At 45.1% G+C, this 25,056-nt stretch overlaps 1 protein-coding gene and 1 long non-coding RNA gene across 2 annotated transcripts; both read left to right on the top strand.

Moving 5' to 3' along the window:
- LOC117523838 lies at positions 1 to 23,131 on the top strand. The gene is made up of 3 exons (XR_004564631.1): positions 1 to 111; positions 21,263 to 21,270; positions 23,122 to 23,131. It is a non-coding gene; the product is annotated as an uncharacterized LOC117523838 (long non-coding RNA).
- LOC117523837 (5-hydroxytryptamine receptor 7-like) lies at positions 9,968 to 16,897 on the top strand. Its single transcript, XM_034185452.1, has 2 exons — positions 9,968 to 10,701; positions 15,765 to 16,897. Exons 1-2 carry the CDS (start codon positions 10,130 to 10,132, stop codon positions 16,663 to 16,665), a joined length of 1,473 nt encoding a protein of 490 aa, XP_034041343.1. The 5' UTR covers positions 9,968 to 10,129; the 3' UTR covers positions 16,666 to 16,897.
- Positions 23,132 to 25,056: the final 1,925 nt, after the last annotated feature.

Genomic DNA, 25,056 nt, shown 5'->3' with positions numbered 1-25,056 from the left:
AGGATCCTCTGAAGAGACCTAGCTGGTCCCAAAGACGTCCAGTCAACACCTTAGGTTACTGGTTACAGTCCAAGTCTCACAACCATACAGTAAGACTGGATGCACTTGGAGGTTCATTCCTCCTGCAAGGATATTGACATCACCAAACACCTCTGTGCAATGACCTCATGACTCTGTAAGCACTTCCATGCCATCTCTCGATCTCAGAAGTCTGAGGATCCAGAGACGTGAATGTCACTACTGAGATAAGTAGATGTTTCAGATAAACTCTTTATAGTCGACTCCAGGAAGTTATTGACAGTTTGAATCCGTGTTCACCCGGGACAAATGCAAACCCAGATACTGTGATTCACCAATTAGCCTCTCAATCGCTGCAAGCACTAGAACACATCCCTGAGAAACGCCAGAATTAACTAGGAAAAAGTCAATCAACACAACACCAACACACAAGGCATCCAAAATTAAGTTGTTTATTTCAAAAGCTATTGATTTCCTACACCAGTAATGTCTGGAACATGTCAGTCCAAAAATCTGCAATTTTCCATTTGTTTTTCTTCTTGAGATGGTTGAGTCAAACCTTAACTTTTGCATAACACCTGCATGGTTTTAAACTAATCCACAACTTGGTACATAAAGTTGATAAAAAATGAAGACCATTGTGTCTCATTACTGCCTGTCCACCAATGGACTGTAGTCGTCATTCACAGACAGCAACAGCACCCCCTCTTCCAACAAACATCTTGTCATAAGCACTCTGCCCTGCCCCAAGATGCTACACATAAAAAGACGGTTTAAACCTTATCCATTCCATGAGCAAGCACACTGACAACTGCGGTCAGGGAGAAACTTTTTCAGGTGTTTTTGAAAACACAAGCAGACCGAACTCGGTGGGGTGACCATCTATTTTGGCGACAAAGTACAAGAACAGACAATGTCCAAATTATTCCAGTTAAGGAACTGTAATGGGTATAGCACAGCCGAGAACCCCTGAGCAGAGAACCACACTGACATTTGGGTAAAACAGACTTCAATCAGTGATGCTGGTCAGGCAGAGCTGAAATCACACAGGAAGAGCGACAAGGTCTATGACAGACTGAGCACACGGGTTATCCAGAAACACAGATTGATGGTCAAAGCTCACAGAGAAGGCAGTCCGCAAAACAATAGTGTCCGTGTGGGAAACAGCACGTTAACGGCACGGCAGAAGGTCAAAACACAGTCCATGATCAAACCGGGCGAACAAACCCAGGAACAACAAGCTAAACTCAGGAAATACAAAAAAGCCAGCGTGGGTGGGAAACAAGAAATCAAACATGAGTTTGAGTTCTTCAGCCTTTAGTCTGGATTTAAATAATTCCACGGAATCAGAATGTCTTACCTCAAAAAGTGCATGGTAACAAACCTCTGTGACTTGCTAACTACTTCTTTACCTTTGGAACACACAGTAATCCTGCACCCTGAGAACACAGAGCATGGGCCGGCACCTAAGGTTTTAGAAGTTACTTACCCTGCTGTGTGGAACCGTTTGCTTGTTGACATTAGAAAACCTAATTCAGTTGAATCTTTTGAGGTTAATCTTATTTATTTACATCTGCTGGTTTGAATGTTTTACTTACACTTAATTTGCAATATGAATTGTTCTTATGATGATCAAGGTGAAGATGATAATCTTACTAAGTGAAAGGATGAGTCACCCCAGGTTTTGACCTGGGCACCAATGGGCAATGGATGACCCCTCAGCATCGCACCAGCTGCCATCCTCCAAAGACAAGACCCTTCATGATCTCCTGTGGTTTCTTCTTGTCCAGAGATGAAGCTCCAGATAACTTTCCCCCACTCACGGGGCACATTGAATCAACTTAGAATATAATAAAAAACACGATTATAAAGAGTTCTTCAAAATTATTAAATATGTGCTGATACAACTTCCAGCAAACCATAATGTCTGAGTGTCTTATATAGTGATAAGTCCTTTAGAAATGATTATAAATACAACTATCATAATTTCTGTTTAAATGTGAAAACAGTTGTTTATATACACAGATCATAGAAATAATTCATGGAAAAATAAATGTATAAGCTTCACCAAGTAATATTTGTCATCCACTTGATACTGGAGCTTAGTAAATCACTTTCTATAGACTGATTCACTGTGGCCCTGTTGTGAAAGTGTCGTGACACGGACCCACAACAGGGGGCGTTAATGAACGGACAATGGATAAGCCAAAAAGTAAATTTAATGTTGTGAATCGTACAACAACGTACAGACAACAACAATATGGTGGACTGTCAATCATACACCAGGTGACGTGTGGGCAGGCTCGACGATAGAAGACGCCTGGAGAGAGAAGCGCTGGATCCCCACACAGCTTCCAACACCAACGGAGCTGAAGAACACCGGAGCCGCCAAGCCCTGCGCCCCAGGTGGCCGCTGTCTTCAGCAGTCAGACCCGGTACTGCTGGCAGAGAACAGAGACAGTCCAGATGAGTGTGAGTTCGCACACTCAGTAATCCCACAGTCTGTATTAAGTAAAGGAGGGAAAACCTCCACCTCCAATCACACACACTCGTGCAGCTCCTGGTCAACCACTTATCTGAGTTGGGGTGTGAGGCGAAGCCGTCGCTGTCACACCAAACGCCAATCCTCCAGATAAGGAAAAAACTCCAGGAAAACGGCTGCAAATAGAAGTTCAGGTTAAACACACACAGTGTCAGGCAGCAGAGAAATTACCTGAATGGTAGTTGATTTCTCGGCGAGGAGGTGGAGTTGCAGTCCGGTCTTTGTAGTGGTGGTGATGGGTGACAGCTTGTGTTGATTAATGACAGCTGTCACCTCCAGCAAAGCCGACGCCCTCTCGTGCTTGAAGCCCGCACTTCAAGCAGGGCGCCATCTTGTGGTGATGGGCCAGCAGTACCTCCTCTTCAGCGGCCCACACAACAGGACCCCCCCCTCAACGGGCGCCTCCTGGCGCCCGACCAGGCTTGTCCGGGTGCCGCCGGTAGAAGTCGGCCAGGAGGGCCGGGTCCAGGATGAAGCTCCTCTTCACCCAGGAGCGTTCTTCTGGTCCATACCCCTCCCAGTCCACCAAATACTGGAACCCCCGGCCCTTCCGACGGACGTCCAGGAGCCGGCGCACGGTCCAAGCCGGCTCCCCGTCGATGATCCGGGCAGGAGGCGGCGCCGGTCCGGGGGCACAGAGGGGTGACACGTGGTGAGGTTTGATGCGGGACACATGGAAAACCGGGTGGATCCGCAGTGAAGCTGGCAGCTTCAGCTTCACTGCGGCTGGACTGAGGACCTTGAGGATAGGGAAAGGTCCGATGTATCTGTCCTTCAACTTTTGGGATTCCACTTGCAGGGGAATGTCCTTTGTAGAAAGCCAAACCTCCTGCCCAGGCTGGTACGCAGGGGCCGGGGCACGCCGGCGGTCTGCATGGTTCTTGGTCCTCGTCCGGGCTTTGAGCAGGGCAGAGCGGGCGGTACGCCACACCCGACGGCACCTTCTCAGATGGGCCTGGACCGAGGGCACCCCGACCTCTCCCTCCACTAGCGGGAACAATGGGGGCTGGTACCCCAAACACACTTCAAATGGGGAGAGGCCGGTGGCAGACGAGACTTGGCTATTATGAGCGTACTCGATCCAGGCCAGATGGTCACTCCAGGCCGTCGGGTGCGCGGAGGTCATGCAACGGAGGGCCTGCTCCAGTTCCTGGTTTGTCCGCTCTGCCTGCCCGTTCGTCTGGGGGTGGTACCCAGACGAGAGACTGACGGTGGCCCCCAGTTCCCTACAGAAACTCCGCCAGACCTGGGAGGAGAACTGAGGACCACGATCCGAGACAATGTCTGATGGAATCCCATGCAGATGCACGACGTGGTGGACCAGGAGGTCTGCAGTCTCCTGGGCCGTCGGGAGCTTCGGGAGGGCCACGAAGTGGGCCGCCTTGGAAAACCGGTCCACTATCGTTAGGATGGTGGTGTTTCCCTGGGACGGCGGGAGGCCCGTGACAAAGTCCAGGCCGATATGAGACCAGGGGCGACGAGGCACTGGCAGAGGCTGGAGGAGGCCTTGGGCCTTGTGATGGTCAGCTTTGCCCCTGGCGCAGGTGGTGCAGGCCTGGACATACTCCCGGACGTCGGCTTCCATAGACGCCCACCAGAAGCGCTGCCGGACCACTGCCACAGTTCTTCGCACCCCTGGGTGACAGGAGAGCTTGGAACCGTGACAGAAGTCAAGGACCGCAGCCCTGGCCTCTGGTGGGACGTACAGTTTGTTCTTCGGACCGGTCCCCGGGTCCGGGCTCCGTGTCAGGGCCTCCCGGACGGTCTTCTCCACGTCCCAGGTAAGGGCGGCCACGACAGTGGACTCGGGGATGATGGTGTCAGGGGGGTCTGACAGCTCGGTCTTGACCTCCTCTTCGTGCACCCAGGACAGGGCATCAGATCGTTGGTTCTTTGTCCCGGGGCGGTAGGTGATCCGGAAGTCAAAACGCCCGAAGAACAGCGACCAGCGGGCTTGCCTGGGGTTCAGACGCTTCGCGGTCCGGATGTACTCCAGGTTCCGATGGTCCGTGAAAACTGTAAATGGTACCGACGCTCCCTCCAACAGGTGTCTCCACTCTTCAAGAGCCTCCTTCACCGCAAGAAGTTCCCGATTGCCGACGTCATAGTTCCGTTCAGCTGGGGTCAACCTGCGGGAAAAGTAGGCACATGGATGGAGAACCTTGTCGGACTCCCCGCTCTGGGATAGCACGGCTCCTATCCCTGAGTCAGAGGCATCCACTTCAACAATAAACTGGCGCTTGGGATCGGGCTGCACCAGAACTGGTGCAGTTGAGAACCGGCGTTTCAACTCCCTAAACGCGGCTTCGCACCGATCCGACCAGGTGAAGGGGACTTTTGTGGAGGTCAGGGCTGTCAGGGGGCTAACTACCTGACTGTAACCCTTGATAAACCTCCGGTAGAAATTTGCAAAACCGAGGAACTGTTGTAGTTTCCTACGGTTCGTTGGTTGGGGCCAATCTCTCACCGCCGCAACCTTGGCCGGATCAGGGGCGACGGAGTTGGAGGAGATGATGAACCCCAAGAAGGACAAAGAAGAGCGGTGGAACTCACACTTCTCGCCCTTCACAAACAGCCGGTTCTCCAACAACCGCTGTAGGACCTGACGTACATGCTTAACATGGGTCTCAGGATCCGGAGAAAAAATGAGTATATCGTCTAGATATACGAAGACAAACCGATGCAGGAAGTCCCGCAAGACGTCATTAACCAATGCTTGGAACGTCGTGGGCGCATTGGTGAGGCCGAACGGCATGACCAGGTACTCAAAGTGACCTAACGGGGTGTTAAATGCCGTCTTCCACTCGTCTCCCTCCCGGATCCGAACCAGGTGATAAGCATTCCTAAGATCCAATTTCGTGAAAATTTGGGCTCCATGCAGGGGCGTGAACACTGAATCCAACAGAGGTAACGGATATCGGTTACGAACCGTGATCTCATTCAGCCCTCTGTAATCAATGCATGGACGGAGTCCGCCGTCCTTCTTGCCCACAAAAAAGAAACCAGCACCCATCGGGGAGGTGGAGTTCCGGATCAACCCGGCAGCTAACGAGTCCCGGATGTAGGTCTCCATTGATTCGCGTTCCGGACGTGAGAGGTTGTACAGCCTGCTGGACGGGTACTCAGCGCCCGGTATCAAATCAATGGCACAATCGTACGGACGGTGCGGGGGCAGCGTGAGTGCCAGATCCTTGCTGAAGACGTCAGCAAGGTCGTGGTACTCGGCTGGCACCGCCGCCAGATTGGGTGGGACTAAAACCTCCTCCTTAGCTGTCACACCGGGTGGAACCGAGGATCCTAAACACTCCCGGTGGCAGGTTTTGCTCCACTGAACCACAACCCCAGACGGCCAATCAATCCGGGGATTGCGTTTTAACACCCATGGAAAACCCAATATCACTCGGGAGGTAGAAGGTGTTACATAAAACACAATCTCCTCCCTGTGATTCCCAGACACCACCAATGTCACTGGCTGAGTCTGGTGTGTGATTAGTGGAAGAAGGGTGCCATCTAGTGCCCGCACCGACAATGGTGACGGTAAGGCCACTAGAGGGAGCCCAGCCTCCTTTGCCCATCTGCTATCCAGCAGATTTCCCTCCGACCCCGTGTCCACCAGTGCTGGGGTGTGAAGGGTTAAATCCTCACTCAGGATCGTGACTGGGATTCGTGCAGATTTACGGGATCTCCCCGCCTGGGTATTGTGACCCACCCTTAGCCCAGTCTCTAAGGACGAGTGCTGCTGTTTGATCGTTTGGGGCATTCTCTCTGTGTGTGCTCAGTTGAGCTACAGAGAAAACACTCTCCACGGATCAGCCTCCTTCGTCTCTGATCTGATCGTTTTTTGGCCCTGCTCGTTTCCATAGCAACGTCAGCAGGGGGAGCTGTTGTCAAGTGGACAGCCCTGGCAGTGGAGCGTGGGGAAGTCGGCTCCCTTTCAGACCCGGGAGGAAGAGGGACGGCTTGTGCCTGACCACGCCCTTCGTCTCGCTCCCGTCGGTGTTCTGTTAATCGGTTGTCTAACCGTATAACCAGGTCGATAAGCCCGTCAAAATCCCGCGGCTCGTCCTTCGCCACCAGGTGCTCCTTGAGGACCAGAGACAGTCCGTTTACAAAGGCGGCGCGGAGCGCAACAGCATTCCAGCCAGCTCGCGCTGCCGCGATGCGGAAGTCGACTGCATACTTTGCTGCGCTCCGACACCCCTGTCTTATCGACAGCAGCACACTTGAAGCGGTCTCGCCTCTATGAGGGTGGTCGAACACCTGTCGGAACTCCCTCACAAACTCATAAACCGTTAGGAGCCGTGAATTCTGCTCCCAAAGCCCCGTAGCCCAGGCGCGTGCATCTCCTCGAAGCAAGTTTATAACGTAAGCCACCCGGCTGGCGTGTGACGCGTACATGACGGGACGCTGTGAAAAGACGAGCGAGCACTGCATCAAGAAGTCCGCGCACGTCTCCACACAGCCTCCGTACGGCTCCGGAGGGCTTATGTATGCTTCAGGGGACAGTGGGGGGGTTCGTTGACCGACCAGCGGAATGTCTGTTTCTGGCACACGGTCAGCAGGAGGAGGTGCTGCAGCAGCGCCCTGATCATGCGCTTCCACCTGGGCGGTGAGAGCCTCCATCCTGCGATTGAGAACACTGCTCTGCTCTGCAACTAAGTCCCACCGAGCGGCAAAGGCGGTTAAGATGTGTTGCAGCTCACCCAACACGCCTGCTGCCTGTGCACCTCGCTCTCCCATTGGCTGTTCAAGCGATGGTTGACGCCCCTCAGGATCCATGACGCTGGCCGAGAAATCCTGTTGTGAAAATGTCGTGACACGGACCCACAACAGGGGGCGTTAATGAACGGACAATGGATAAGCCAAAAAGTAACAATTTAACGTTGTGAATCGCATAACAACGTACAGACAATAACAATATGGTGACTGTCAATCATACACCAGGTGACGTGTGGGCAGGCTCGACGATAGAAGACGCCTGGAGAGAGAAGAGCCGGATCCACACAGCTTCCACCACCAACGGAGCTGAAGAACACCGGAGCCGCCAAGCCCTGCGCCCCAGGTGGCCGCTGTCTTCAGCAGTCAGACCCGGTACTGCTGGCAGAGAACAGAGACAGTCCAGATGAGTGTGAGTTCGCACACTCAGTAATCCCACAGTCTGTATTAAGTAAAGGAGGGAAAACCTCCACCTCCAATCACACACACTCGTGCAGCTCCTGGTCAACCACTTATCTGAGTTGGGGTGTGAGGCGAAGCCGTCGCTGTCACACCAAACGCCAATCCTCCAGATAAGGAAAAAACTCCAGGAAAACGGCTGCAAATAGAAGTTCAGGTTAAACAAACAAAAACACACACACACACACACACACACACACACACACACACACACACACACACACACACACACACACACACACACACACACACACACACACACACACACACACACAGTGTCAGGCAGCAGAGAAATTACCTGAATGGTAGTTGATTTCTCGGCGAGGAGGTGGAGTTGCAGTCCGGTCTTTGTAGTGGTGGTGATGGGTGACAGCTTGTGTTGATTAATGACAGCTGTCACCTCCAGCAAAGCCAACGCCCTCTCCTGCTTGAAGCCCGCACTTCAAGCAGGGCGCCATCTTGTGGTGGTGGGCCAGCAGTACCTCCTCTTCAGCGGCCCACACAACAGGCCCGGTTGCATGTGACACACGTGAGTCATGTTATCAAATAGCTGATAGTCTGGAGAAGACATAACACATGCTCATCAGTTGAATGGGGTCGTCTTCTAACTAAGAACATTTTTTTGGGCCACCTTTCCTCTCTTGTGAGAAATAAATACAAAGACACTGACATCCACAAAATTTACTTTTGATAGGAAAAAAACTGACTTCACTTGCCACTTAGTTTTACCCTTAATGTATCCAAAAACAAAACACTAATTTATAAGGGGGATGTCTTTATGCATAAAAATATGGCATAACTGCTGCAAATATATATATATAGTTTTCAACCCAGTCTCACATTTTTTTTTTGTCCTCCTGTCATGAAATGATTCAAATTTTCATGATGGTTTTTTTGAAACTCACTATTACTAACCCTACTCCTTCCCTCAACCCTATAGTCATAACCACCCCCACCCCCGTACTTTTAATTACATGCAGCCATCACGGAATTTGAATAAATTTGTGCTCCCATTATGAAAATTTTGCACTTTTCGTGACAACATGACGAACCAAGAGATTAATGTGTATTTCGTGCTGCTAAATCACGACAATCCGTGAGACTGGGTTGCGTTTTGCAGATATAGCTACTGATTCACTGTGCCCCGGTTTCCCCTAACAAGTGGAGCACAGTGCTCATGGAGTGCAAACCTCCGCCAACACGAGTTTCCAATTCCACAAATGAAGTGGCTTTTAAGCTAAAAGATAATACAAAATATAGATCAAAAATGCTTTTCAATGTTAAAATCAAATATCCGCCCAGTCTGTTCTTTGAGAGGGACAGTTTGCACCTCATTGTCACAAATGAAAGTGATTGAGGCACTTTTGATTGAGATATAATGTAAAATATACATTAAATGCACTTCTCAACATTAAATTCAAATGGCCACAAATTCTGTAATCTGAATCAGATCTGGATCAACCTGTCAGTCAAGAAAAGACAAGTATGAAAGAAATTTGATCTTGACAGTTATGAATTTTTGAAAATTTGGGATTTTTCCAATTTTCCAAGATTTTTTCCCGACTTTGCCCTTTGACCTATGACCTTGAAAATTTAATCACTTCTTCCTTATGAGGGCATGAATCGTCAGTAAAAAAAATCATAACGATTTATGAAAAATTGTGGACTCCAGGAGGTTCACAATCAAACAAACAAACAAACAAACAGATAGACAGACAAACAAACAGGGGCGAAAACATAACGTCCTCCGACTTCATCGGAGGTAAAATCAGACACAGATGTACAGACTCTGTGCACGTCTCGTGTTGTCTTGTGGCCGTTTCTGCGCGGAACAGACTCCATCGGAACACCGATCGAGAAATAAATGTGAAATCGGAACAATTACGCACGGTTATTCGTGCAGTCTGTCCTTGTCAAGGGGATTTGATGCCATATAATTGTGCATATAATTGTGCGTGCGTGCGTGTGCGTGTGCGCGCGCGCCCCCAGTTGTACCATTTGTGCGTACGTAAAACAGCATCATGTAAAGTTTCCAACATATTCTTTGTGCCAACTCCCGTGATCCTTTGTGCGTGTTTACGCGCGCAGCGGAACATCAGGCAGAGGATGGACGGTGCCAGAGTGTCCACAGCAAACCGAAAACGAATTTGTAATTTTTAGGTCAGGTATTTTGGGAATATGCTTGTGGCGCGCCACGTGCGTAATGACGCCTCGAATGTCGAGGCGTCGCGGCTTTATGAAGGGAACCGGGTCATGTTAGAGAGCAGTTCACTGTGCGGGGGCTTGTGGAAACGGATTGCGCATTTGCCACCCAGACGCCTGCACATCTGTGCGTCTGTGCCAGCACCGGACCGTCTCCACGTCCATGGATAAAAAGGATCCAAAGGCAGCAGGATGGTTGTTGCGGGAACGAGTAATGGAACCTTCAGTAGCAACATGAGATCGTCGTTTGTGATCGAAGACAAAGCTGCTGGCGGAGACCCCGGAGGCTCCACCAACAGGATGATCTCGGAGGCTCTGAAGATTGCGCAGGACGCCGTAGAAGCTGCAGCAGCAGCGGCAGCAGCAGCAGCCACGTCTCCGTCCACCTCCAGCCAGCAGCTGGTCAGCATGGACACGAACGGGACGCGGTGCGGCGAGCAAATCCTGAGCTACGGCCGGGTGGAGAAAGTTCTGATCGGAGGCGTCCTCACCATGCTCACCCTGTCCACCATCTGCGGGAACCTGCTGGTGGTCATCTCCGTGTGCTTCGTCAAGAAGCTGCGCCAGCCCTCCAACTACCTGATCGTGTCTCTGGCCGTGGCCGACCTGTCGGTGGCTCTGGCCGTGATGCCGTTCGTCAGCATCACGGACCTGATCGGGGGTCAGTGGATATTCGGACAGTTCTTCTGTAACGTTTTTATCGCCATGGACGTGATGTGCTGCACCGCGTCCATCATGACTCTGTGCGTAATCAGCATCGACAGGTGAGACTTTCACACTTTCACGCGGCTCCGTTCAGAGTGACGCACAGGTAACGAACATAAACCCCGCGCGCGTTAAACAGGTGCCACAACTACAGTGAGTCACTTTATTACATCAAATTTAAGCACCACTCCAGAACCAAAAGCGAAAAAGACAAAAACAAACAAAAAACTAAAAACAAACAAACAATAACAACAACAACAAAAATCACATTTCTCCTTTAACCAAAAACGCGACAGGCTGTGGGTCTATTGATGTGAAATCACGCAGCGTGTCGTCAGAAGACTCATGGACGTGACGTCAGCACCAGACGGTCAGACTATAAGCACTGGAGTTAAAAGGAGACAATCAATGTGTCCTTGTAGTGCAGACTTTCATCTTTAGTTCGAGGGATTTAACAAACATATCACATTAACTACTTCAAAATTACAGCATTTTTTTAATTAGTTGCAATCCTTTGAACATACTGAGTATGTGGACTGTTGTTTTCTTACATCAGTCATTAAGAAAAACAAACAGTATGGTACTGTGTGGTGAATATGCATCAAGTAGGCACTTCGTAAAAAGCGAGTGACCATGCTGGAAGAAAACTAGTGAGGGAAGCCACCAAGACACCCATTTTTTCAATCAATCAATCAATCAATTTTTTTATATAGCGCCAAATCACAACAAACAGTTGCCCCAAGGCGCTTTATATTGTAAGGCAAGGCCATACAATAATTATGTTAAACCCCAACGGTCAAAACGACCCCCTGTGAGCAAGCACTTGGCGACAGTGGGAAGGAAAAACTCCCTTTTAACAGGAAGAAACCTCCAGCAGAACCAGGCTCAGGGAGGGGCAGTCTTCTGCTGGGACTGGTTGGGGCTGAGGGAGAGAACCAGGAAAAAGACATGCTGTGGAGGGGAGCAGAGATCGATCACTAATGATTAAATGCAGAGTGGTGCATACAGAGCAAAAAGAGAAAGAAACAGTGCATCATGGGAACCCCCCAGCAGTCTACGTCTATAGCAGCATAACTAAGGGATGGTTCAGGGTCACCTGATCCAGCCCTAACTATAAGCTTTAGCAAAAAGGAAAGTTTTAAGCCTAATCTTAAAAGTAGAGAGGGTGTCTGTCTCCCTGATCTGAATTGGGAGCTGGTTCCACAGGAGAGGAGCCTGAAAGCTGAAGGCTCTGCCTCCCATTCTACTCTTACAAACCCTAGGAACTACAAGTAAGCCTGCAGTCTGAGAGCGAAGCGCTCTATTGGGGTGATATGGTACTACAAGGTCCCTAAGATAAGATGGGACCTGATTATTCAAAACCTTATAAGTAAGAAGAAGAATTTTAAATTCTATTCTAGAATTAACAGGAAGCCAATGAAGAGAGGCCAATATGGGTGAGATATGCTCTCTCCTTCTAGTCCCCGTCAGTACTCTAGTTGCAGCATTTTGAATTAACTGAAGGCTTTTTAGGGAACTTTTAGGACAACCTGATAATAATGAATTACAATAGTCCAGCCTAGAGGAAATAAATGCATGAATTAGTTTTTCAGCATCACTCTGAGACAAGACCTTTCTGATTTTAGAGATATTGCGTAAATGCAAAAAAGCAGTCCTACATATTTGTTTAATATGCGCTTTGAATGACATATCCTGATCAAAAATGACTCCAAGATTTCTCACAGTATTACTAGAGGTCAGGGTAATGCCATCCAGAGTAAGGATCTGGTTAGACACCATGTTTCTAAGATTTGTGGGGCCAAGTACAATAACTTCAGTTTTATCTGAGTTTAAAAGCAGGAAATTAGAGGTCATCCATGTCTTTATGTCTGTAAGACAATCCTGCAGTTTAGCTAATTGGTGTGTGTCCTCTGGCTTCATGGATAGATAAAGCTGGGTATCATCTGCGTAACAATGAAAATTTAAGCAATACCGTCTAATAATACTGCCTAAGGGAAGCATGTATAAAGTGAATAAAATTGGTCCTAGCACAGAACCTTGTGGAACTCCATAATTAACTTTAGTCTGTGAAGAAGATTCCCCATTTACATGAACAAATTGTAATCTATTAGACAAATATGATTCAAACCACCGCAGCGCAGTGCCTTTAATACCAATGGCATGCTCTAATCTCTGTAATAAAATTTTATGGTCAACAGTATCAAAAGCAGCACTGAGGTCTAACAGAACAAGCACAGAGATGAGTCCACTGTCCGAGGCCATAAGAAGATCATTTGTAACCTTCACTAATGCTGTTTCTGTACTATGATGAATTCTAAAACCTGACTGAAACTCTTCAAATAGACCATTCCTCTGCAGATGATCAGTTAGCTGTTTTACAACTACCCTTTCAGGAATTTTTGAGAGAAAAGGAAGGTTGGAGATTGGCCTATAATTAGCTAAGATAGCTGGGTCAAGTGATGACTTTTTAAGTAATGGTTTAATTACTGCCACCTTAAAAGCCTGTGGTACATAGCCAACTAACAAAGATAGATTGATCATATTTAAGATCGAAGCATTAAATAATGGTAGGGCTTCCTTGAGCAGCCTGGTAGGAATGGGGTCTAATAAACATGTTGATGGTTTGGATGAAGTAACTAATGAAAATAACTCAGACAGAACAATCGGAGAGAAAGAGTCTAACCAAATACCGGCATCACTGAAAGCAGCCAAAGATAACGATACGTCTTTGGGATGGTTATGAGTAATTTTTTCTCTAATAGTTAAAATTTTGTTAGCAAAGAAAGTCATGAAGTCATTACTAGTTAAAGTTAATGGAATACTCAGCTCAATAGAGCTCTGACTCTTTGTCAGCCTGGCTACAGTGCTGAAAAGAAACCTGGGGTTGTTCTTATTTTCTTCAATTAGTGATGAGTAGAAAGATGTCCTAGCTTTACGGAGGGCTTTTTTATAGAGCAACAGACTCTTTTTCCAGGCTAAGTGAAGATCTTCTAAATTAGTGAGACGCCATTAGTGAGATGCACCATACAGTACTCCACTAAATATGAAGCTATGGGATGCAACAGGCAAATGTTGCAGCCTTCTCAGGCATATATAAGCCCTTCAGACCTGTCTGTGTGTCTTGGTGGCTTCCCTCACTAGTCTCCTTCTTGCACTGTCACTCAGACAGCTCTGAAGACCTTATATATGCCTGAGAATGATGCAACATTTGCCTGTTGCGTCCCATAGCTGCATATGTAGTGGAGTATTGTATGGTGAAACTGGTATTTCTCAAAAAATGAGTGAGTGTGCAAGAAGGAGACTAATGAGGGAAGCCACCAACACACCCATGACAACTCTGAAGGAGTTAAAGGCATCTGTGGATGTGATTGGTGAAACTGTGCCTCCTACAACTTTAGTGTGTTGCATCGCTACTTACATAACTTCATGGTGGAGAAGAAGAGGACTTTCTTACAAAAAAGAGGCTCAAATCTAGGCCCTTAACTTCATGTGCCTTCGAGCAAGGTGTAGCTGGAATTGCATGTCTTGCTTTAAAGAAAATCCTACAGTGCAGTGAAAATGTATTTCTGTAATTTAAATGTTCTCTGATATCAACTGGTCACTGATAGATGGGTTCACGTGAATGATAGATTGTAGGATAAGTGCTTCCCTTCGTATTTCTACAGCACATCAGTTACACTGGTCAACACGATTTTTCTTGCATGGAGTTTTTCAACAGATTTTGGGTAATTTGGGGACACCAAATCAGAATCTGGTGTTAGTTTTTGCCAATCACATCACATTTTTGAGATATGAAAACATATTTCTTGTATCAAGCATTGAAGTAAAAGCTGCAGTCTCTCACACGTCTTCGGCGCCATAAACGATATTATGGCTCCTTGTTCACATTTCGTGAACTGGTTTAAAAACTATGCTTTTGTGCCTAATTAGTGGCGTCAAACTCGTGAGTGAATGAGCAACGTTTGCATAATCCATGAATATGGAACATGCAGATTGCAAAAAAACATGATGTGATAGACCATGCAAAAAAAAAAAGAGTTTTTGTTGACCAGTGTTATTTTTAGTGTGCGGGAGCACCATGAGCACTAGTTATGTGCACACATTGTTCCATAAAATGTAAGAAAATTTGAAAGTAATCCAAAGTGCATAGAATACAGTACTGACATTGAGTAAGACAGTGAAATATGTTACAAATGACTGTACTGAATGAATGTACTGCAGCCCTAACAAGCCCTGGTCATAAGGGAGCATAGGTTTGGTAACAACTAGATACAGAAACAAAATTCATTAATGGACCATCTGTAGAGAAGATCAAACCAATAATTGTCTTCTGAGTTCATTTGTCTTACAATAATTACTGTGTGCCTGGTTTCTGGACTTCCTCTCAGTGGTCACTGGGCTGATCTGCTCAAAACCTGGCATGTTGGTTTGGCTGGGGGTAGAGCTGTCCAGAACCTTGAAAGTGATTGGGGTCTGGGGAAAAAAAAAAAAAAAAAGCTTTTCCCTATGGGACCCAGCACAGCCAAATTTCTTACACAGGTTTGGCTGGGTGTTGCCGGGTACATGCCCGAATGAAGTTGTGAATGGGCTGGAACCCTGAAAGTTGTTGGGGTCATAACAATACCCACTTTTTTTCTTTGGGACCCAGCTCAGCCAGATTTTGTACATGGGTTTGACTGGGTGTTGCCGGGTACATGCTTTAATTAGGTCCAGAATGGGCCAGAACCCTGAAAGTTATTAAGGTCAGAAAAATACACATCCTCCCAAAAAGAAAAGTTTTCAACCTATCCAAGGCTTCTACATTCTACGGTCAAAATACAAACTGTATTTATGTGTAAATCTGGGTGCTTATCCACAGCATCATGAGTGCTTCTGCCAGCTGCACCAAACATTTCTACTTTCTACATTTTTACAGAACACATATTTATTTTACAAGAAATTATTCAGTCTTCAACAGCAACCATTTTTAGAACACTCGCTAAACCTAGTCATGGGTTTCTCCTAGTCATTAGGAAAACCTCCATGTTCTCAAAGACGGGTGCAGTGGTTTTATTGGAGTCTTATTTCGGGGTCAAACTGGGCAGCAATGTAACTGGTGTGTTTGGGTTTTCTTTCTGTTTAGGTATTTGGGCATCACAAAGCCGCTGACTTATCCTGTTCGCCAAAACGGTTGCTGCATGGCCAAGATGATCCTGTCGGTGTGGCTCCTCTCTGCCTCCATCACGCTTCCTCCACTCTTTGGCTGGGCGCAGAACGTCAACGACGGCAGAGTCTGTCTCATCAGTCAGGACTTTGGCTACACCGTCTACTCCACAGCGGTGGCCTTCTACATCCCCATGTCCGTGATGCTGATTATGTACTACAGGATCTATCGCGCAGCCAAACTCAGCGCGGCAAAGCACACCATCACGGGCTTCCCAAGGGAAGGGGAGCATGGAACAGTGGCGGCTCCTCAAAGAGGAGGACGAGGAGGGCAGGAGGTGCAGCTGGGAGAATCGGGGGAAACTGGAAGTGTTGAAGGGACGGAGGTGGTGCCGGAGGCCGAGGAAGAGGAGGTGAGCTTGGACTGCGTGTCGGCGGCTCTGAAGCTCCAGCGTGAGGTGGAAGAAGAATGCAGCAATCGTGTCTCTCGCCTCTTGAAGACCGGTGAGCACTATCAGCGGCGAAAGAGAAAAAACCAGTCCATCTTCAAACGGGAGCAGAAAGCGGCGGCCACCCTGGGCATTGTGGTTGGAGCCTTCACTTTCTGCTGGCTGCCGTTTTTCCTGGTGTCCACTGCCAGGCCGTTCGTGTGTGGTGTGGAGTGCAGTTGCGTTCCCCTCTGGCTTGAAAGAACCCTGTTGTGGCTCGGTTATGCCAACTCCCTCATTAATCCCTTCATTTACGCTTTTTTCAATCGTGATCTGAGGACGACCTACAGTAACCTCCTGCGGTGTCGCTACAGGAACATCAATCGGAAGCTGTCGGCGGCCGGCATGCATGAAGCCCTCAAACTGGTGGAGAAGCCAGACACTGATGCCTAAACCACTTGATGAAGTGCCCAGTGGAGCTGAATCCAGACTGGTTCTGGTTCATGCAGTGATTACCGAGGCAGGAAAAATGCCTGCCTCATGTGGCGCACACTGGCACAGATTAGCCAAACCGTGTTTGGAGAAAAATGGCGCAGACTGCTACTGAATCATTACTGTCCCCACGGTGAAGTGCAATGACTGACAGGACAGTTGCTACCTTGGTGTAGACAAAACCAGTTTCTAGCCCCCCCCAAAAAAATACATGCAAAGGGCAGCGGAACTACACAAGAACCTGGTACTCGAATATCACCCGGGATAGAAAACAGCTGCAGAACCTCTGCATCAGACTGTGCCACCAGGGGGCAGAGAGCTGTAAAATATCACAATGGTTGGGCATTTTATGGTAATGACAACAAATTTAGCACATTGTTTTATTTATGATAAAAAAGAAAAAAGAAAAAAAAAGACAATGTGCCAAGCTCGATTCAGTATGTAAAAACATAGAAAACGACTGTCTGTATGATATGTAGCGACACAGATATGTGACACAGTTGTGCCCTTTATGGTAAAAGTGCCAAATTTTTCACAGCCATTGTTTGATATAATAATAATCATCATCACCATCATAGTAATAATAATCATAATAATAAAGAGTTACAGGACTTGGCCAAAGATTGGGAAGTGTGGGATGTGTTGTGAAAGTGTAGGAACACGGACCCACAACAGGGGGCGCAAATGAACGGACAATGGAGGAGTCAAATAACACTTTTTACTGTTGTGAAACAGGCACAACAAATACAACCGATTACAATATTGAGACTGAGTTCAATTACAACGGTGTCGTGTGGGCAGGCTCGACGATAGGAGACGTCTGTCCAAGTCGAACCGGAACCAACCCAATTTCCTCTGCCACCGAACCCCGGGAATACTGGAGCCGCCAAGTCCCGAATTCCCAGGTGGCCACTGCCTCCGCTCGTCGGATCCGGTACTGCTGGCAAGGAACAAAAACAGTCAGGTGTGGGTGCGGCTGCACCCAGCAACACGGAGGGTGGAGAGTCCACCTCCACCTCTCGTCAACAACAATACAGGAGTGTAGGAAGGTGAGTACTTATCCAAATGCTGTCCGGTAGTCAGCTGTCCTACAAATAATCAACAAGAATACAATTATAGTCACACGTATGTGTAGGCGGAGATTGTTACCTCTTTGGTAAGGCGATATCTCGGCAAATGAGGTGGAGATGCCGTCCTGCTGATATACCTCCTTGTTGATTGGGATCAGCTGTCTCCAGTGATGGGTGACAGCTGTCATCCTGGCTGCTCCTGTAAGGCGGCAGCGCCCTCCGGTGCCTGGAGCCCGCACTCCAGGCAGGGCGCCCTCTAGTGGTGGTGGGCCAGCAGTACCTCCTCTTCAGCGGCCCACACAACAGGATGAGCTGCTTAGTCTGCTGTCATGTGACCCAGACCTGGATAAGTGGCAAAAAATGAATGAATAATAATAACAGTAAGCTGTAATACTGAGCTCAGTTTTTCTCCTGAGAATAATAAATATCAAAATCCAAGATGATTGCCATGTCGTTCTGGAATATCTTCAAAAATACTCTATTACAAAAATGAAATGTTGTTTTCTATGTTTTCCTACATGCAGAATTCACTCCTTCCACAGTTATATTGATTTTAAAAAACTGAGACTTGCATCATATCTATTTTTTAAATTATATCAAACAAAGTCTATGTAAAATTTGGCACTTTTATCATAAAACACACAACTGAATCACATATCTGCACAGAGTCAAAGGGAAAAAACCCCACAAAACATCATCCAGAGTTTCTTTTTTTAAAAAAAATAATAATCCAAATGGACCAGAAGTCCAAATTCATTCTATTCACCCTGATGATAAAGCAACAACAATTGCTTAGAAATATTTTTCATCAGTGAAAAAAGTGAATAGAAAGAAAAATTCAGTTTTTTAATTTTTTTTTTTTTTTTTTAAAAGATAAGATTAAAAAGGCTCCTTATGGTAATCTGTAATAACTGATAAGAATTTTTTATCTAAACAAATTATTTATTTATTTGTTGTTCAAATGGTTATATGTTGAATGTGCTAAAATGATACATGACTAATATGACCACAATTTACTGGAAAATGTTTAAATGATCAAATTTTGATGTTATCAGGCAGCTGAGTGCAGAACAAATAAGCATTTTACGGGCAATGCTCATGCCTTATGTTTTAGAGATCAAATCAAAACTGACAACCTGGAGACACGTGTTGACATCAAGACAGGACAGTGGTTGCCAACCTGGGAATCGGGTCCCACCAGAGACTGCAAAATGCTAAATATATGATATATGATATATATATGATATATGATATTTTTATTGACCTTTAAACATATTTGTGTTTCTTGGTAAATATCCTCCAAGTACCAAAATTCTATTTTCGTGACTGTGGAAAGTCCACATTTTAAGAAATTTTTAGGTTTAAACCAGCTTAATTTTCTCTAGAATTCTACAACTGACTGGATCTGTGGGACACGCCACATGATCCGAGTACAGAAGGCCGAAGTACAGAACTAATATCTATAGAGTTCCTACAGGACATCAGAGGACCGGGGTATTTATTTATTTGTTTACTAGCCCATATTACGATCAAGGCTCTGTAAATACTGAACTGGGACAACAACAAAATGAAAATGTCAAAAATAAAGAGAGGTCAGAATGTTTCTGCATTTGCTAGTTATGATGTCACCAGCATGGCTCTACCATGAGTTGAGTAACATCATTTACTCAGCCTGTTCTCATGAAATATTTACTAACTCCAAACCATGAAAAAGAAAAAAGAAAAAAAATACTCTGCACACTCAACACACCACAATATAAATGTACAAGTAAATATTCATATGTTAATGGTGTTTTTGACAGTGTGTGACTTTGTCATGTGACTTCTATCAAATGAACTCATTCATACCAATCAGTCACACATACTGATCAATATCAATATTAGATCATCCATTTAGGCTTCTTCCTTGTTGAGATACATTTCTTTGACCTTTGCCCTTTGCCCAAACTACTCCAAAATCTAATTACCTCGAGATATCGTTCCAGGTAAGATTACTACCGAGTTTGATCCATCAGGCTTCTCGGCTGTTGAGATATACTAAAAAGGTGTGTGTTTTTGTTTTTATTTTGGACCATCTTTTCCTTGACCTTTGATCAAACTAATCAAAAATCTAATCACTTCAAGATACATATGCAAGTAATATTCCCACCAAGGTTTAAGGAACTCTCTCAAGTTGTTTCTGAGTTACAGTAGTGTTCAGAATAATAGTAGTGCTATGTGACTAAAAAGATTAATCCAGGTTTTGAGTATATTTCTTATTGTTACATGGGAAACAAGGTACCAGTAGATTCAGTAGATTCTCACAAATTCAACAAGACCAAGCATTCATGATATGCACACTCTTAAGGCTATGAAATTGGGCTATTAGTAAAAAGAAAGTAGAAAAGGGGGTGTTCACAATAATAGTAGTGTGGCATTCAGTCAGTGAGTTTGTCAATTTTGTGGAACAAACAGGTGTGAATCAGGTGTCCCCTATTTAAGGATGAAGCCAGCACCTGTTGAACATGCTTTTCTCTTTGAAAGCCTGAGGAAAATGGGATGTTCAAGACATTGTTCAGAAGAAGAGCGTAGTTTGATTAAAAAGTTGATTGGAGATGGGAAAACCTACACGCAGGTGCAAAAAATTATAGGCTGTTCATCTACAATGATCTCCAATGCTTTAAAATGGACAAAAACCAGAGACGCGTGGAAGAAAATGGAAAACAACCATCAAAATGGATAGAAGAATAACCAGAATGGCAAAGGCTCACCCTTTGATCAGCTCCAGGATGATCAAAGACAGCCTGGAGTTACCTGTAAGTGCTGTGACAGTTAGAAGATGCCTGTGTGAAGCTAATTTATTTGCAAGAATCCCCCACAAAGTCCCTCTGTTAAATAAAAGACATGTGCAGAAGAGGTTACAATTTGCCAAAGAACACATCAACTGGCCTAAAGAGAAATGGAGGAATATTTTGTGGACTGATGAGAGTAAAATTGTTCTTTCTGGGTCCAAGGGCCGCAGACAGTTTGTGAGACGACCCCCAAACTCTGAATTCAAGCCACAGTTCACAGTGAAGACAGTGAAGCATGGTGGTGCAAGCATCATGATATGGGCATGTTTCTCCTACTATGGTGTTGGGCCTATATATCACATACCAGGTATCATGGATCAGTTTGGATATGTCAAAATACTTGAAGAGGTCATGTTGCCTTATGCTGAAGAGGACATGCCCTTGAAATGGGTGTTTCAACAAGACAATGACCCCAAGCACACGAGTAAATGAGCAAAATCTTGGTTCCAAACCAACAAAATTAATGCCTCGCAGATGTGAAGAAATCATGAAAAACTGTGGTTATACAACTAAATACTAGTTTAGTGATTCACAGGATTGCTAAAAAAGCAGTTTAAACATAATAGTTTTGAGTTTGTAGCGTCAACAGCAGATGCTACTATTATTGTGAACAACCCCTTTTCTACTTTTTTTTTTACTAATAGCCCAATTTCATAGCCTTAAGAGTGTGCATATCAGGAATGCTTGGTCTTGTTGGATTTTTGAGAATCTACTGAATCTACTGGTACCTTGTTTCCCATGTAACAATAAGAAATATACTCAAAACCTGGATTCATCTTTTTAGTCACATAGCACTATTATTCTGAACACTACTGTATGTTGTTCACATACACACACACACACACACATGCTCACACATCAAAACAACACCCTGTTCTTGCTGCTCTGGCGATGCGCAGGTTAAAAAAGGGCTGTCTCTTGAAACCTGTACATTTAATCAAATAATCTGAGAAATAAAAATGGCCAAGCCTTGTTTGGATTTTACATATTTCATTTGTTGGCCCTGCCCTGTGATGGTTGTGTTACAGTAAATGTATTAGTCTGGTATTTTTTTCAGTGTTCAGCTTTAATAAAGTGGCCTCTAATAAGTACTAGATACTAAATATTAATCCACAAGGGTTAAATATTTAACAAATAAATGTAAACATTAGACATTCCTTGAATATACTCATATATATATACTCATATCCTTCCCACTGTAGCCAAGTGCTTGCTCACAGGGGGTCGTTTTGACCGTTGGGGTTTTACATAATTATTGTATGGCCTTGCCTTACAATATAAAGCGCCTTGGGGCAACTGTTTGTTGTGATTTGGCGCTATATAAATAAAATTGATTGATTGATTGATTGATGGTTGGGAACCACTGACTTTTCCAACATGCCTGTGCCTTTGCTTCAGTTATATTTTGGTTTACAGTAAATAACCATCTCCTGTGAAACTATATGCACCTCCTTTTTTCTACTGCGCACGCTTCCCCCTGAGCACCCGGAGCCCGGTTCTGGAAATAGGTCTGGAAATGGGCTCCGTACCGGCAAGACAGGCGCTTAAAAATCATAGCTTTCAGAAAGCTTTTTCTTGTACATTCTTGTTTTTAGCCACACCGTCTGATACCTGAAGCTGCTGCGTGGGAGCGAGCGTCACACGAAGCCCTTTGAACACTTTGACGTGTGTGTGTGTGTGTGTGTGTGTGTGTGTGTGTGTGTGAGAGAGATACCACAGCTGTACAGAGACACTATTTGCACACAGATCCAGGATGTGATGAAGCCACCTCAGAATACGTGCAGCAATGCTGTGTCAGACATACATCTTATGCAAAAAAAAAAAAAAGTGCTGGAATTTCACTGGTGTCAAATCAAAGGAAATCTGGTCCCCAGAATGTCGAGAAAGGACACATCATCAGTGTGAGTGTGGAAAATCTCTCTCAGCGACACACGCCTCAGTGTGCATGTTGGATCCAGAATGGAGAAATAATTTACACACTAAAACTACATTGAGCCAAAACAGTTGAAGAATGCCAGTATTGTATTCAGAAGGGGGTTGAGGGGATCTGGCACTTCACAAGACCACACCAGAAGTTCTGGTGCCATCAGGCGTAGAACGCAGAACTAATGTGTACATATAGTCCATAGGATAATTTCCAAAGCAATTCAAAGTTATGATCAAGTGAAACTTCTTTTTAAGACAACATTATGCGAAACAAAAATTAAATTCCAAGTGAAAATCAAAATCAAAGTTTCAAGATTAAATAAGTCAAAATTTTAAAATCAAAATTTTGTCAAAACATTTCAAGTCAAAACTTGAAAATGAAATTTGGCCTTTTAATATTTTTTTTGAAAATATCATTTTTTAAATAAAAATTAATATGGTGGTTTATGATCTCATATCTGTGAAGATAAATCTTGATAAAGTTCTTAATTTTCCTTTATTGTCCTTACAATCCCTCTCCAGCTCACCCCGTGGTGACAAGACATTATTGCGCTCTAAAGACTTACAAACTATGCTCCAGTAACCTTGAGCTTGGACCTTAGACCCCAAAATCAACAAGCTTCCTGTGGACACTATGCCTATACTAATAGTCAAGGTTGGGTAGGATTACTTTGAAAGAATACATGTGGATTACATGTATGTATGTACATACATTTGGATTATTTGTAATTTGATTACTTTTGGATTACATTTCAAAGTAATCCTACCCAACCTTGCTAATAGTATACTAATAGTAACATCCCTGTCACACCTTGATGATTTAGCCAGCGCATGCCAAACATATTAAAAATACTGGAGTAGTCTAATAAGTTATGTGTAAGTTTTATATAAGTTAAGAGCACGTTGAAACACGCTGATATACATATGTGGTAATACAGTGAGTATGTCAAAGGTTTTTGGGCATACACAATATTTCCGACGTATGCCAACATATGGCTGATACGTCCCGCATATGCGGGCCATAAATTGTAGGCAATTAGGTAAATTATGAAATTTTTGACACACATTTCTTGCAAGTCACCCATAAGTCGAAATATGTCCAGTGATGCTGAATAATTGAAAGCTGCAGTCATGCGAACAATTCAGACTGTTTCAACTATTAAAACCATTCACACAGGGAGTAAATATGAAGTCTTAATCTCACCTGTTCGTTTCAGTTGGATTCATCATCACAGCCTGATGAAAATCTATCCACATAAAGCGTCCTGATTTTGGAAAACCACATCTGAAAATACTTTAGTTCCTTGTTATGGCTGAAGAAACGTAGTGTTTTTAAAGAAGTCCCTCTGTGTTTGTCTGCTCCGGGTGTGGTTCTCAGCCTGAACCAGAGAACACCGGTGCTTTGCGCCACAACAAGACAATTAACTAATTTTATAAGTTGAAAGAGTCACAGCGCCTCATTCATTCATATCAGTGTTTATCACAGACATCAGTTGACTCTTCAGTAGAGGTGGGCGATACCGGGAATTTTGGTATTGATCCGATACCAAGTAAATACAGGCCCAGTATCGCCGATATCGATACCGATACTTTTTCATATTTAAGCTTCATAGATCCAAAGGATCCAAAAGACCTAGGATAGAATTTCGCCAAACTAGATACATGACAACAAAATACTTTATTATCATAATCAACATTTTTGTTTAAAAAAATATCACTCAACACAACTTAAAACAAAATCTCCTGAGGTAGAGGGCTGACAAACCACAATACAAGGGTGTGCTGCTTCATGTTGTGTGACACAGTGCTGCTCTTACAGACAGAGAGTAGACTTTGATGAATCTGCATGCGCAGCAGTCAGTGCGTGCAGGAGAGAAAAAAAGCTTGAGTATCAATCTTTTTACATGAGGATCGTTCAATATCAATACCAGCGTTGGTATCGATATTATCGATATTAGGATTGATCCGCCCACCTCTACCCTTCAGCATTCTGCTCATGATGAAAATAAATCCCATGATCCACCAAAACTAAAATAAAAATTAAAAAATATTAATTACTCTCTTTGGCCTCCATGTGGAGCAGAGAGGCCGTGCGACAGCGTATGCATGCTCAGCGATGTGCTCGTCAATATTTATGTGCTCCCCCAGCCAAACAAAAGGGTTCTGCCGGCAGTAGAAGCCAAGCCAGATTTAACTGTTCCAACCCGTATCATACCGTACAGTACCAACCCGAACCACTCAGTGGAAACGGGCTGTCAACATATGCTGGCTACATCATCACAGTGTGACAGCTGCACAATTTATTCGATGTATCCAGTGTATTCTGCGCATTTTTCACAAGTCAGCAAACGCTGACTAAACAGTCACGGTGTGACAGGGCCAATAAAGATTCAAATTAGCATGAACAAAAACATGTTCATCATTTATCTCTGTGTGGGTGGGATTTCATTGCATGATTGAATGAATTGCTCAACAGAACAACATGAATGACTGCTCCACATCAAAAGACTGATATGGCTGTGGTC

The sequence above is a fragment of the Thalassophryne amazonica genome, chromosome 13, assembly GCF_902500255.1.
Source record: "Thalassophryne amazonica chromosome 13, fThaAma1.1, whole genome shotgun sequence".
Lineage (NCBI taxonomy): Eukaryota > Metazoa > Chordata > Actinopteri > Batrachoidiformes > Batrachoididae > Thalassophryne > Thalassophryne amazonica.
Note: the sequence above shows the minus strand (reverse complement) of the source record. Positions and strands in the feature narration are given on the sequence as shown.